General features: G+C 36.1%; 1 protein-coding gene across 2 annotated transcripts in view; it reads right to left on the bottom strand.

The window, feature by feature from the left end:
• Positions 1-417: 417 nt before the first annotated feature.
• SDHAF3 (succinate dehydrogenase complex assembly factor 3) overlaps positions 418-16,896 on the bottom strand; it is a 29,392-nt gene continuing 12,913 nt past the window's right edge. For both annotated transcript variants that reach the window (XM_053949719.1, XM_053949725.1), the window contains exon 2: positions 418-1,206. In XM_053949719.1, the coding sequence (XP_053805694.1) occupies positions 1,003-1,206 (204 nt within the window). In that variant the 3' untranslated portion in view covers positions 418-1,002. The remainder of the gene's footprint in view (positions 1,207-16,896) is intronic.

The following is a 16,896-nucleotide window of genomic DNA, read 5'->3' as shown; positions in this document are numbered from 1 at the left end:
CAGAAATAGAACAAAACTAATAACATAAAACTAGGTTTGGAAGATGAAATTAAAACTGTCTTTTGCATAGAAAGGCAAAAGGTTTTATCTGTTTTTCTTAACAGATAAAACCCTCTTTTTTTTTTACTTCCAACAGTATGTGTTACAACAAGCACACACTGCCTTACTGAAGACTTAACCTGTTAGAAATAAATTACTAATGTTCATCATACAGTATTATCAACAGGATCATTTCTGTGATCGAGTAATTTACAAATTCTGGTCTGTACAAAATATTGCATAATATGGGATCCCAAGTTTTTAAAGAACCTTTGAATTCAAACTACAACACAACCCCCTCATGAGAAGTTTTTTTAAAATTTTAGATACTAACAATAATCTGAATTTAGCTTTGAAAAAACCACAGAATTTTCTGCATAAGAGTGATTCAAGGTTAATTTAATAATCAGCTACATCTTTTATTTTAAAGTCCATTTCACAATAAAGCTCAAGAAGAAAACAAACTTCCAATTTCACCACCAGTATGATCTTCTAATACTGCTCATTTCTTTCCATGCAAACAAACCCACCCTAGTACCATTCCTTTTCCTACTGAATCCTCACCAGAAAATAAATGCTAATAGCATATTTTCCATTAAGGAAGAGGATGATACACAAACAGAAAAATGTTTTGCCCTATAGGTGCCAAGATTACAAAACAACCCCAAAATTAACAATTCCATATTTTAAAAATGTCAATTTACTTTTCCCAAATTCTTTCAGTCTTCAACATCCATTAGGAGGCAAAAAAAAGGAGAAAAAAAATGCAATTAACATAAAAGTGTTGTGATTATTCCTATTCCATCTTTCCATTTATTATTGCACAGAAAGCCAAACATATCCATTTCAGAGAAATTATAGCATCAGCAGCGTCCATTATCTCACAGAAACCAAATTCAAGTACAACTGGAAAAAGCAGTTTCAAAATGCTTCCATATGCATTAAAATAAAAATTTTACTCTTTTAGGTTTTGTATTCTGAGTCTTTAGAAATGGTGATTTTTTTATTAGGTTTGGTAGCCTCATCCATCAGTTCCTTCAGCTGCCCAATCTGTTCATCACGGAAGTCATTAAGTTTTTCTTCTGTGAGCTGAAGTCCATATACAGCCTTTTCTCTCAAGTTTTGTTTGTCCTCATTAATTTGTTGATGGATCAGTGCTGCATAGTTCTAATGAGAATGAGAAAGAAATACAAAGGTCACAAAACTGAAAAAAGCAAGATTCAGGTCAACTTTTTTTACTTGCATTATATTGTAATAACATACTCTTACACAATCTCATATAACAGTCTATTAATTGACAACAAATTACTAAAAGAATTTACACTTTTTATAAAAAAGAAAACCTATTCAAGCATTTCTAGTATCTACAGTCATTTTATGTAGCTAGTTTAAAATGCGTATATGTATAGATTAATGCCCTGTCATATACTACTACTGAAAACAAAACAAAATTTAATTATAGATCTAATATATGTATTAAAATAATCTTTCCTATATAGTAGGATATCAATAGGATACACTTCGTAAACTGATACATCCAGAAAAGCATTCTTCCCCATTTTCAGCTAAAAGAAACCTCAGCATTGCTTACTGAATTGTTAACCCAATTACCAGCAAAGTAACTAAAGCCACTACTTCAACTGTATGTCTAATAATTCCAGAGAAGTGGGCAAGAAGAAAGAAAGATATTCATAAGCCTGTGATAAATTTAAAAATGACACAATTTACTAACATAAATACATTAGATTGTTACTGGACAATGTCAAGCCTCACTGAAGTCAGGAGGATCTTACCAGCCCTGTTGCAAAGCTTAATTCATGGCTATTTAAAGAAAACAGACAGCTAAAACAAACTGAGGCAAACAAAAGTAAATTTTTATTTGTACAGACTCTGATTCTTCAAGGTTCTTCCCAACATCACCTCTCCTGCTTTTAAATTAAATAGGCATTCAGAAACAGTTAATTCCTGTGGTAAACCTATACCTCAGTGGTATTACCTCACGGTAGAGCTGCTGTAGGGTTTAAAAGAAACTAAATAGGCTTTTTCCCAATGATTGAACAATCACATGGTAATAATACGATAAAAAATTGTAATGGGTTAACTCTTCAACTTTGCAATTTACAGAATTTCTTATCAAGGCAGATGGACAAATGTGATCTCTGAAGCTACCCAGCAGACCAGTAACACACTGACAGTTACACACCAACCATTCCACCTCATTCTACTTTATCTTCACATTTCTGCACATAACAATCCAGTCAGTAATGACTCTGGACTACTAAAAAAAAAAAAAAAAACAAACCCCACACCAAGAAAAACTGACAAACCCGCATTAAAATATACCAAAACAACAACCAAAAAACCCACACAAAAAAGCAAACAAACCCCACACTACTTTCATTACACCAAACAACAATATTCACAGCGTATAATTCAGAAAAAATACTGAAAGGAAGCAATGGAAAATTCTTCACATCTTATCAAGAGATCTGACTGAACATACAAACCTCAAGAACCCCTCCATGCAGTGTGCCACCAGTGCAGGTTCCACAGCAGGAGGAAAGTCCTCCCCACTGCTAATAAACAACCACCTGGGAGCAGCCTGCAGCTATTGCTGCAGACATGAGCTCTGGTACCTAGAAATAACTCAAATCCAAATAAGAAACAGTTAAAATTTTACAAACTGTTGACTGTTTTGCAAAAATATCAAATTAATTACTGGCAAATAGTCTGCAATTGTTTTTAATCTAACACCAGAGCATCTCATCTCACAGCACATCAGCATTACAGAATCCAGATCTCGGAAGTGGTGGTCCTCAACAAAGCTGCAATGCCCACTCTCACAGGTGCCCTGCACCCAGACACATGGTCATGGACTGTACATGCCCTATTCCTTACACCAGGTGTTCTGCTTCACAGCACTCCAGTGGGCTCCCATCTGGACATCACTGCTGGCTCTTTTCCCCCACTCATTTTCTAGCTGAACAAATGTTTTGTACATGCCAGAAAGCCTCAGTGGTTGCAGTTTCACATCGATCTACAATGTGAACAAAAATTCAATACTGGACAGTGGAAACATGCTGGGCTCTGGTTGGCTCCTGACAGAAAATGGAGCTTTCTCACCTCATTTTACCAAAAGTCAGTGATGCATCAAAGAAAATATGCTTCAGCCTTTAGAAGTGCTGAAAATTAGATGAACTATATGGCATATCTCATTTTTTCTGCCTGTGTTATCAGATGAGGAACAAACAAAGCCTGGGATATTTAACTGTTTAATACATTACTGTTCCCTCAGAAATAAATACTATTACTATGTGATTAGTGATTTGTGGAGAGGTACTGCATGATTTGATGGTACATAGTAATTTAAGATTCAGTTTATGTCTAGAAAATGTGCCATTTTCCTAACAGCACATGAAATTAATGTGCTAAACTCCAAAGTTTTGTAACAGGTTTAAAAGCAAAATGAAAAAATAAAAAGGGGAGAAGCTAACATTTGCTCTTTCAATAATATAACTTTCATCATAAAATAAAATGATCACAGTCCCTTTCAGGTAATAAGGAGCAGTATGGTCATGTAAGGTCTAAGTTTTCATTAGAACTTAATAAATACAGAATTTAACTATTTTCCAGTGTCAACTTCCTTACCAGCAGAACTGGAACCAACTCATGTTTAGCTTCCTCAAACAAGGAAAATTACTTCACTTCTGCCTTTCATTTTACGTTATATTTAACTGCATCTTCCAAATATAACAAAACTCCTTTGTCGTCAATCATGACACAAATCCTTAGCAGATTTTTCAAGGGCATCTTATTTCAATTATGGATCACACTGTGCTCACAAAAACAGAGACAGAAGACACAAAATGGAACACAAGTAATTCTGCACCCTCACAGAGCCAGGCTCAACATACACAAGGATGGCAGAAGGACACAGGAGATCTCCTCCCTGGTAGTTTTTTAGGTTGGTTGGCTGTTTCTTTGGAAGTAGCTCTTACTGCAATGATCCTCTGCCTGCACCAGCTGTAAACTTTCTGGGCTTTTACATGAGAAAAGCAAGCAAAACCCAAACCACTTGCTGAATGGCAAAAGCCCTTCCCCCTTTTATATGACTGCAACCAGAAACACAGAGGATCAGAACCAAGTTCAAGTTACAACCGCCTCTCCTGACCATTTACCATCAGAAGATGGCTGATTTATTCCATATCAAACCCAGCCTGCTGCCCATCCATATCACAGACACCCTCCTCACCTTAAAGGAGGCCCAAGGTAACAGCCCAAGGTGCAGACTGGCCATGTCACTGCAGTGCCATCAGTGTGTGCAAGCACAGAGACACCCCAAAGTCCTCTGCATCGCCTGTGTGGAGACAGATTCCTCCCCGGAAAGGTCTGATGCACTCCTCATACACAGGTCACGGTTCTGCCTCAGATCACTGGCCTATACAGCATGTATGCTGAACCCAAGCATCAGGCTCTCTTAAAATCCTCTATGAGTAAATGCTTGAACTTCTATTTATACAAAAAAAAAAAAAAAAACCAGAAGGTGAGTGTTTGCTATAATGAATAACCTTTGGGTTTTTTGTTTAAATTCACTAACTGAAGCAAATATAGAGTTCCCCTCTGCTCTCTGACTGATAGGCATTCACAGAATGCACAAATTCATTAAAAGAGCAAGGGGATGAGTGACATTTGAGGTTTAAAATACCACACACTACAGAAAGACCATCAGCCTTCTTTTTTCCAAGTTGAGAAAGGATTAAACAGAAAAATAAAAGCAAAAATCACACAACCAAAAGCCCCACTTCCCTGACTGCCAGATATACAGACTCCTACCAGATCTAGTCCACACTGACACACATTTATCTCATATGGTAATACAAAGTGCTGATAACCATTTATAATTTAATCATAAAATTAAATTACTTAAGAGCCCATTTGTTCATTTTCACTGAAAAGAACAACAATCATAATTTTTATTTTCTCTGGCATCCTTCTAAACATGTACAATGCTGCATTTTAGACAACTGCTCCAAAAATCTCAGTAAGATATGTCTGTTCACAGTAACCACTTTCTAGTCAGATTTTCTCTTTAAAAAAGGTCTAAAAGTTTTATCTCCTTTAAGTAATTGAAGTATAAAGCTGAAGTATTCATCCATTCCAAAAAGGCTATCTCTACTTGCAGCCAAATTAATGACAGCACTGATAAAAAACATTACTGCGGCCAGATCAGAAAATGCTACTCTGAGATGTGTTAAACAGGGCACAGTCAGGCACTAGAAAAATGCTATCAGTTTATTTTAAATTTATTTTATTCAGGGTGACATTAAAAAAAAAAAAAGCATGGCCTGACAAGCCACTGTCATCACTCCCTGGAAGTTAATTTCAAATTGCAGCATTTCAAGTGTTTCTGATGCTACTCAGAGCAAAATCAAACACATGCTGCTAAGGGTGGCAGCATGAAGAAACAGCTGTGAATGAACAGCACAGCAAGGAGCACCCTGTTCTTACTATTGTGCAGAGATAAGTTGAATTAATTATTTCATATTCATTCAGATAGAATTCTTCGAATTATTTACTCTATTTTTTACTGCAAAACTGTTTTGATGTTAAACTGAGAATCAGAAAAATATACAGTATTACAGAAGTGATTTTTAAATGGGTGCTATACCCCATGAAAATCCAGAATATCTTCTTCATACAACACTACAGTGAACATTTTCATGCACTCACATACACATTAACCCATAGCAATCTATATTTCACTACGTAAGACCATTAAAAATAGCAGTAAACATTTTTTAAATTGCATAAAATACAATTACTGCCAAATTAATTAACTGATGTGAATAAACACCTATATAAAGTCCCACATCCTCTAACAGGAGCAATGTATTATCAATTTCAAAATTTAAATTTCAAATCACTTTTGGTTTTGTAAATGTCACACCATTAACATGTAGAAAAAGAAAAATCAATATACTACAAAGAGTTCTGAGTAAGCCTTCCCCCTGCTTTTGAAAATACCTATCAATGGTATTTGAATGATACCAAGTAATGACATATGGCAGCATTAGAAGAGTTTCTTATGTGAATAATTAAAACAGTAATTGCTGGGAAAAGGGCAACAGAATGAAGAATCAAGACTTTCACTCTGAGGTACCTAGCACAGCAGAGGACCTCTAGGGAATAAAGATGTCCAGCTCCTACTGTAAGTCTTGACAGAAAGTGAAAAAGCAACTTTTTCTTTTGGCACTTGAATCCCATCAGCATCCACCATATGTGTAACAACACACCAAGCATATACAAGAAAGAAATAGCAACAAGCTACTGTAATTCATGAGAAGCTCTAAAACAAGTTGTGTAAAGTGCAGCTTGGATGAGCTATTTTGTATTTCAGTCCATTATTAGATGGAAAGATTTTCAGCGATCATTTCAAACCAAGTCATGCATTTGCAATGGGACTGCCAAGACATAAATGAAGGTGCCTAAGTGAAGCTAGAGATGTAGCCTGTCTTTGTGCTGGGCATTGGAGAGAGAAACTTCTGCCTTCAACATGCTGTGATGACTGGATATACTGTTCTCCAGAGATGTGGTTCTCATCACTGAGAAATCTACTACATGTCTCTGTGTCTCTGGCTGTAGATGACTATCTAATCAACTTCCTTGCTTATGGTAAAAGGAAAATGTTCATTAGTTATTTTGTTTTGTACTTTTTTGATTACAAAAGGCAACAAAAATACCATTTCTCCTTGAATGACTCTGCAATCGCTCCCCTGACGTTTGTTTTATCTTTTCATAATGTTGCTGATATCAGACCTGGCAACATCCTGAAGTGAAACATATGAGAGAAAAAAACTGTACTTCCTCTTTATCTTTAGAACTAACTTTGAATTATGCATAATTTCATTCCTGGGGATGAAAGACCATGTCTTACAATGCACAGAGGTAAAACACATTTCTCCAGGACAACATCTCTGTATCATAAAGAACAGGAACAAGAAAACATCAAAGTTTACTAAAAGTTAATCTGAAAGGAAAAGCCATGAGAACTTTAACAATATCAGATTTTCCCAGGATATTCAAAAAGTATGCTAGAATGTGACTATCAACCAATTTCAGGGAACTGATCACACTGACACATTGATGCACATACTGTAACTTTATAGAATTGTTACCACAAAGGGTTTGGTTGGGGGTTTTTTTTGGTTGGTTGCTTGCTTGTTTGCAGTTTGGGAGCAAAGAATGAAAAAATGTTCAGCTAAAATGGAGCCAGGGAATATAATTATGTAATACTTAGTAATCAGCATGAAGAATTATTATTTGATCAGGAAGGTATAAAATGGACTGCTTTTTCTGAACACAGTTAACTAATATTGTTAAACTTGAAGAAATGACATTTATTTAGAGGAATATGAAAAAAGCTCAAGGACTAAATCAGCTTTGTTTGTAGCTTAAATAACATGTTATTCTAATGTCTTTTTTTAATGTAAGATTTATGAGATCACAATTTGAGGTGAAAGTGGGAAATTTATGGCCTGGCCATCAAAGTAAACATATATAAATGCTATTGCATCCAAAATGGAACATAGCACCATTTGTGGAAAAACAAGCTGTGATTATTTATTTCTTTCTGGGCGCAGCATACTTACACCACTATTGTACATTGGGGCCAAAATACAGGTCACTAAAAGCTTTTTGCATCACCTGGTAACAACCATAGTCTTTAAGTCTTTAAGATTCTCTCCACTTAGGTCAATAAGCTTCATCTCAGGCCTTACACAGAAAGCTTGATCTTATTCTATGGAATAAGGAAGTTAAAAAATTTGGAACACACCTGAACATTTAAGCAAAAATAAAATGGTCAATTAAGTTCTAGAAAAAGAACTGAAATGTGGGTACAGCACAAGAAATGAAGCAGGAGGAAGAGATGGGAGGTAGAACGAAAGAAGTGGGCACACAGTTGGGTTCCAATGGCTAAACAAGATCTTGCCATGGTTCTCTACCCTTGGACAGGTTGTATCATTCGAAGTGTGAGATTCACTGAAAAAAACAGTTATTTTATGAGAGGCTTAAAAAAAACATTCTTCTCTGATGTACATATCTGTATTTGAAAGCATTTTAAATTGGTATTGGAGACAAAAATACTTGGAAAAGAAATATATTAAAACCACCATTAGAAAACTTACTAAACTTAACAAGAACAAAATATGAACAATTATTCCATCTGGACCATCATCTGTAAAAATCAGGATGAAAATAGAGTGTTACTAATACCAAACTATCAGACTGCTGACAAATAAGGACAAATAAGTTACAGACCAGAAAAATTAAATTTCAAGAACATTATTTCATATTTTCATACAAATCCTAATAAAACCCCAACAATTTGAAAGATGGTCATTTCTTAACTCAATTTCTATTTTACTTTGACATTTTATGTCATGCATAGCCAGGCAGCTCTCTGGTTAATAAAAAAGCAATATTTTATCTGGCAAATTATGCTATAATTTCACAGAATACCCAAGGATTTATCGCATGCTGTTAATTTAAAACAAGGCAAGGGAAAAGACTGGGAGTCATAGTATCAGTTTGGTTTTAGGAATTTCATTTCTAATGCATCAGTTATACTGTAGTGTTTCTATTTAAGCATTAAGCTAGGAAATCTTGGCAAAGTGTTTCACTGCAGATAATTCCCAGACAAATATCAACACTAAGTACAGGCATAAAAAAAAAAAACAACACTAAAGACTGTTTTATCAACATAAGCACACAACTATAATTAAAGCTCACAATGCAAACATCACTTACAGACTTCTGTATGAATTCTTTAAATAGAGGACAAGTATCTTAAATCTGCAGTTATTTCTTTCAGAAGTGTTACTTATAGATTTTCAAGGAAGATGATGATTTCACATCTAAATATTCACAAAAGGAAAATAAAGCCTGTTTCCAAGACAACCACATTAGTTGCCAGACCACTAGATACTAAGAACATGAAAAAGATTATATATCATAGATGATAACATTTCAAAGACTTCCATGCATGTTGTTCTACTCAATTTGTATCTAATGATTCATTTAAAGTGTGTATATATATATCCAAAAGAAATCTGGTATTCTTATTTTTCCATTGCATGCATTTCTATGTGCTCAATAGAAACAAAACCTTTAACTAATACAGCAATAAAAAAAACCTCAACTATAAACAAAAAATTAATTCACTAATAGGCATCTTGTATTGATTTCCATGGCACCACAAATAACCCTTCTGCTGAATTTTTTACTTTAATGTATCTGTAGAAGAAATATGTGCTTGAATGAATTAAGTAAAAAGTCATGGGCAATATTTTAAAAACATACAAGAAGGTCATCAGTGTAGAAGCCAGATTCACCCCTTGGGACAAACAGACAGAAACTTCCCTGGTTTTAAATGAACATAGTCAATGTTACCTGTTCCAATACAATACGTGAGATACTAATTTAGCAAAGCAAATTTGGTGTCAGAAAACACTGAATCAGAGGCTGATTTCTTTGGCCAGTATTACCATGGTCCCTCCAGTAACAGGAGACAGAGAGAAGCCCTACCTCAGTGCTTGTGGGGGCATTTAAAACAGACAAACAAGGAGTCATGGAAGTTTATCTACCAGCTTCTTCAACAAGACACAAACATTTTGAGGTGTGATCTTCACAGAGCACTACTTAGGAGACTGGTCATCAATAAAAGAAAGCCTACACACAGGCAGACTCATGATTTAAAAAATGAAAAACATACTGCCAAGGGGAAACACAGGTGAATTCTTCTAAGGGCATTACTTATCTAGGTATGACATTTAGTCTGGAATTTCTGAAGGTCCTACTCTGTAAAAATAAATCAGTGTATTTGGCCACAATCATTTGGTTGCAATTCACTCCTTCTTGCTTTTAAATAGCAGCAATAGGACATCTCTATGAAAAGAAATACAAAAGATGTAACTGACATCTTCCTTATGACAACAGACAACATACTTGGTTATAACTGTAAATTCACTCTATGGAAAGAAAGCTTCTTACTGCAATTAACATCTACTTCACAGTACTTAATAAAAGGCAAAAAAGGTTAACTTATTACACTCGGTGCTAGACCCAGTGCAAATTTTTAAAGTTCTTATTGCTGCAGCAAAATATGTTAAATGGCATTCAAGTTTTAGATCAGACAAATGCTTTGTATACACATACACCTACCTCTGTCAAATGAAATTAATAACAGACATTGTTTAAAAAGTCTTCCATATCCTCCAAGCAGTAGAATAAATCACAGCATTTCCTTCATCTTTAGTTTTATTGATCTCAAAATTACAACATAAAGTTCCTTAACACACGTAGCCAGAGAGTCCTCTGTAAGTGCAGACAAAGATGCCCAGAGAAATTAAATGTTCCCATTCTAAACCTGGGCTTATTTTTTCAGGAGTTTCTTAGGGTAAAAAACTCTAAAGCTTACAAATTTATGTATCTTACCAAGGGTTTTTAACTTGCAGATTCTTATAGAATTTCTGAATTACTCCAGAACTAGCCACAGAAGTTAAATGAAGGAAACAAATGTGTCATCAGTACGGTCAAGAGCTGCTAAGAGGGAGCATGAATCTTTATTGACTACATGAGAACCCTCCAATCTGAGAAACCAAAAACCTTCTGTAATCATCTGCAAGTCACTATCTATTTATCCAACAGCTCTGACATTTAAGAGGATTTTTATAGTGTCTGTCACAATACAGTGAGTGACGGCCACACCATCAAAGAAGACTGGAGGGGTTAAGCAGAAAATGAAAAAGGAAAATTCAATCATCTGGTAAACAAGTTTCAAAATTCAGTAATGTACTGTAGAGACAGTTAATCTGAAAGTACTTCTGAAAAAAATCCATCAAATATTCTGTACTGTTCTTGAGGAGATCAAATACATATCAAACTCAAGTCTCAACACATTCTCCTGTAATCTCTATACAACAAATACTTCAAAAGCATCTCACCTATATCTTGTTCTATTTTTTTTCTTTTTTCCTCCTATTGCCAGAGGTTTTCCAGCTATTAAAGGGGACTTGCTTTCAATTAGCAAATGACAGGGAAAACAGGATAAGGGAAAAATAAAGGGATGGAAATCAAATACGTCAAATAGCTTAGAGCTATGTACTTCACTTTTAAGTGAACATTCAGTTAATAAAGCTCTAAGATTTTACAACAAAAATCCAGACTGCCTACATATTCCTAAAAATTCTCACCCACCTAGAACCTCTCCTTTTTCTCTGTGCAAAAACAGGCTGTCTGATCCCAAGCAAACAGGTATGTGTTGAACTAGCATAGAAGTTAATTTACCTCAATACTTTAATTGCACGTGAAAATACCAGAGCCATGAAAATGTCAGGGCAACCTTTCAGAAATAGGGATGCACCACATTAGGATTGGTCAGGAGAGCTCAGTTCTGTGCTCTGGCACCCTCACAGGTGCTTCCACAGCCAAGTGCCACAGTTTTCACTTAGAGGTAAAGAAAGCATTAACATTTGGAGCAGAAGAAGCCTGCCTGTGGCAGATAGCCTGAATGGGAAGTGTCACATACTAGTTGTACTTGTATGTCCAAAACTCCCATGATAAACTACCTCTGCTCTAAGTGGTACCATTTAATTATTTTGGTATGGTGCACTCATACCTGCTCAGCTGCCCTCTGTACACTAACACAGTGATACTTCTATCATTAGCATCAATGTCAAACTACTGCACTGTTTGCTTACACTGGATTAAGAACCAAGTTCTTTTCCTACAGTATATGATCAGGAAGAGTTTTAAATTAACTTATTATAAGTTTAGAAAAGTCCTGCCATCCACTGATGATGCAATAAATATGGTTCCTACCAGTGAGAGAATACTAAAGCTATCCGAGAGGTTTCATTTGTGTTTCAGGACTTTTCAACACTAAGGAATTATCTCAGCTTATATTTGCATGGCTTTAAAATTACTCTGGACTTATTTAAGATGATGCAATGCTATTTAAGCAATAAAAACTTGAATTATTTTTGAGTTGTTTATACATCTTAATGGATTTTTCTTGCTAGCCAATACAAATATGAAAAGTCTTGTGTACATCTGCCCACAAGCAGAGCAGAACCTCAAAGATCACACTGAATGGTAATTCATGGGTTCTTTGTAAGCAGGGGCTTATTTCAGTCTTAAAGGAGGGGATGAATATTAGCATAATTCGCTGTCCTGCGCAATGTTTTATGTGCCTTTGAAAAAAAGTGATTTGTGAAGGCACCAGTTGAGAGGGGAGCCTAGACCAGTCCCACTACATCTGTTTAGTGATGTAGGGGAAAGTCCTCCCCCTCACCTGTATGATGAGACGCAGCAGGGGAGCACAGCACACATTTGCTGCAGGTCACAGCTCTGAGCACTGGCCATGCACAGGAAGGCATCGGATTGCAAGGGTTCCTCTGCCATCCCAGCACGTGCACGGTTTCTATCATAGAACACACAGGTCTGGAAAACTGGAATAAACACTTCTTCCAAAAGCCACTTGTGGGCTGCTTGGGAAATATCCCTGCGGGCTAGACACTGAAAGCTCCCCATGGACCCCTGACCCACAGGCATGAGCACTACAGTAAAGTCAGCCTGAAGTCCACAAGCTGCAGTACTGAAGGACTAGCCCTGACTAGTGACCGCTGCCCTAGAAAACTGGAACAAAATGTAACATCTCTGTGTCAAAGCAGAACATTTTAACATGAATTTTTAATGCTTCAATAGAGGAAAACACTGAAACAAGACTGTACAGCATTGGGAAAAAGTGATGAGACCGTTTGTATTGTACTATATTTACGAGACAAATAGAGCAGATTTCCTAATTTTTACTGAACTCATCGCTATATCCACTACAGCAGTGAATTTACAAATAACAACTTTGCAAAACATCTTGCTTTACAGAACCCAGCTTGCTAATGCTTTATTTCATCAGGTAGGTAGAGAATTTCCCTGGGAAAGTTCTGCTACAGCTGCTGTCAAAATTATCATACCTATTTGAAATGTTTTTCAGAATCTATCTTCCCTCAACAATGCTCCTACAAGCTACCTAATCACAAATGAAAACAAAAAAATTCCATTACTCAGGAAAAAAGAAACCTTTGGCAGGTAACTTGGTAAGTATTCAGTGCATCTCTGTACCATAAGTTTTAATCAACAAATGGGATAGCACAAGGGGTCATAAGAATTTTATCTCGCACAACAGAATTGAACATCTGAAGATGAAGAAAAAGAAGACAAAGCCAAATAAAACAAATTCAAAGTGAATTTCAAATTTACAATTAAATCCACTGCACATTACTGCATCCTTTCTGTTAGACTACTAAATAAATTCAAGTGAAACTGTCAGATATCAATCTAATGCCACGAAAGACTGGAACTAAGTCTTTTAGATACCATAGCATTAATTAAAAAAAAAAATGCACAAACTCATACACTTCATTTATTCTTATACTTGCTACCATGCATTAAAAGTGTGTATTTGTGCAAATAATTACACAAACAATCAATCAAAAACAATACAATAAAAATTAATAATGATGTAGACAGCATTCACAGCAGTATAATACAGGTTTCCAAGCTCTTGCTAATTACCATGAAAGTTGCTCCATGACAGTTACATTCCACACTGTATAGCACATTAATCCTCATTTCAACAACATATGCAATTTATATGGCTGACTTGTGTCTCTGTATAAAAACAGATAAACTAAACTAAAGCATACTAAACATATTGTGGAAGCATAAACACACTGCTAACATCACACCTACATAGGTGCATTTCTATACAAACTTAACTAATAGGCAAAACTCAACACAGTATGATTTTAAATGCTTCAGATTATATTAATCTTGGACTGAAACCAAGCAATTAGAAGTGCCACAAAGGATACCAATGTGTGTAAGTGATGATGTACCTTCAGAGTGCTGAGTCAGCACTTCAGTACCATTCAGCTGTGACTACAACTTAGGTTACAATTGACTTTTAGAATTGCAGTTAGTTTTGCTAGAACATAAATTTTGGGAGCCTTCTCAGCTAACATTTGAAAATTATACTTTAAGTCAAATCTTTTCTGCACATCCTCTACAAGCAATACCCAAAAGGGTTTGTATAAAGGACTGGATGAAGTCACAATCAACCTGATCTAAAATGGCCCTTCCAGGCTACCTCTGCTTTATTACTCCATTCATTAAAAACCCAAGATTAGTCTAAGCTATATTTTAATCACTACTCCCAAGATAAAAATATTTAAATTGCAAATCTCAGGTTATTGTTAAGATCTGACATTGTTTTGAGGACTATCAGATTTCAGATTTTTTTCAAATGTTTCAGTACTGAAGATATTATACTATATCAAACAGTTCTCTTCTTCCCCCAAGGCAATTGTTTCAAAATAACTAAATCAACTACAAAGTTCACTAAGACAGACAAGTTCACACACTTGAAAGATCAGTAATACAATACTGACATTATTCAATAATCAGCTGATTTATTCAAACTCTTTTAGTATATAAGCTTTTACTAATACACACAAAAGCTAGTTTCCAACCTACTCTTTCATAACCAACACAAAACTTTATTAACATCTATTTTTGAGAAAAGAAACTTTATAATTTATAATTTTAATTTTCTTCACTATATTTATAATTTTTATAATTTTCTTCACTATACCAAAGTCACTGAAGCTTTACTTCTACAATATGCAAGTAAAAAAAAGAACAAAACCTCCTTTCTACTGGAAACACAATACACACTACGCAACAGCACTCCAAAAAAATCTGATCAAAATTTAGAAGCAGTACATCTTAACAGTTCATCAAATGAGGTTCAGTGACAACAAAGCATAAATAGAAATGCTCTAATATACAAATTGGCATTACTCAAAGGTTTCTTTTCTGCCTACTTGCCCTTGAGGTATTGTGTAAGATGATAGTACCTCTAGTTTTTCCAGGGAATTCAGCAACTCCTCTATACCCATCATCACCCAAACAAGTTTAAAAGGCTTCTTCATGCAGGTTTTCCTTCACCCATGTAACACTCTCTCAGAGGCACCACACCAAACAATCTTCCCAAACTCAGTCTCATCTTTGTGGCCCATGAGAGTGTAAATCTGGTCCATGACGTTTCAGAAGCAGGCCAGTAGAAGGGAAAGATGAAAAAGTGTGTGCTTACTTGTCTTATCAACACAAAGCACAACCATGAACAGCAGCTGGACTATGTTCTCCAGAGGCCTCTTAAATAGCAGTGAACGCTCTCTTTGAATTGAATCAGAAACGAAATTTTCTTAAAATGTTAGTATTCAACTAAGATTTGATTGGTACTGAATATTACAGATCTAGGATGCAGAATAATGAGACACATGTCTGGCAATCCCTCCTGGTTAGAAAGACATCAAAGGTGTTTTTTTTTTTTACTTTCTTTTCCTTCCAGGAACATACTTTCCACCAGAGCTGAACATTCACAAATGCTACTGTGCAGACACAGTGCCCAGCTTTGACATACAATTTCATTATGGCCTAGAGAGTCCCCCCTTGTTTCACCAGACCAGACGCAGAACAGCACCAGAGAGCTCAGAGCTTGTTTCTTAGACAGCTCAACTCCACATGGATTTCAGATATAAAAACCAAACCCTTGATTTGGAGATTTGGAGAAAGGTAGATAAATCCAACAGCTATTGAGAATCTGCTGATGTGTGACAGAGAGAATTCAGAACAAAAGCAGCACCTGCACTTGACAGCAGAGGAGTCAGTGCTCAGTCTGCAGTAACAACTTATAGCAGTGCCAGGGAATGCTTTGAGAAGGTACCAGAACTCAACCACCCACCCTGGGAGCTTGGTGCCACAGTCCCTGGCACAGGTTTTGATCAAGGATAACCATCTTTATGTGAAACAACTCCCAAGTTCAGCCAGTGAGCTGGCACAGATCACAGACTGCTCCCAGCAGGCTGTTTGGATATGGCCACCCTGCTTTGGGGTGTTAGGAGTGTAACAGCTTGGAAATGGGCTGTTCCACTGCCAGGTGCAAAGCAGCCCACGCACATCAGCTCAGCAGTACAGACCCACCTTTCGCTCTTCAACACTGTGGCCAAATAAACAGTCCCCAGCACACTCTGCCAGAGAGGTATTTCTATTTGCAAGCCAAAAGCTTATTTCATACACTGTTTGCTTTTGTCTTGTCCTCTGTGCTGTGTAGTTTTTGTACTTGGATAACTTCTTCCAAAACCCCATCAGCGGGAAGGCTCCAAAGGCTCTGCATGGCAGAGTACAACATTTGGAATGTTGTCAAGTAGAATTAATAGAAAGGTTCGCTTGCATGCAAATTGGAAATGTTTATGTTCTCTTAACTGCAAAATTCCAACTATTTTCTCTCAACCAAACACTCTGATACATGAATGGCTCTACCTTCATACTTCAGTAAAAGAACTGAAAGGAACTTCAACTTCACCCACAGCTACTATCCACTGAGGAGACTGTCCAGCACACTTGCAGTTTCAGAAGAACTCACTGAAATCACCCTGTCAAAGCCATTAAACACTCAATGAAGTAGATGGTGCCAAACCCCTGAAATACACCATACATGTATACTGCACAGTTGTAGATATATGAATACAGAAAAAAAAAATTCCAAAAGGTTGTAAATAGTTAACATCTAGAAAATTAAGTCTGGGAAACACTTAAGTCTGTTAACACTGGATAACTGATATTAATAATTTCTCCAGAAAACATCCTTAGGAGAAGCACATTTGTTGCAATGTCAAATGAAGTCAGAAACACTTTTTCCTGAAAATGATGGGAATAAAACAAAATGCAGAATACACA

The sequence above is a fragment of the Vidua chalybeata genome, chromosome 1, assembly GCF_026979565.1.
Source record: "Vidua chalybeata isolate OUT-0048 chromosome 1, bVidCha1 merged haplotype, whole genome shotgun sequence".
In the NCBI taxonomy this organism is placed as follows: domain Eukaryota; kingdom Metazoa; phylum Chordata; class Aves; order Passeriformes; family Viduidae; genus Vidua; species Vidua chalybeata.
Note: the sequence above shows the minus strand (reverse complement) of the source record. Positions and strands in the feature narration are given on the sequence as shown.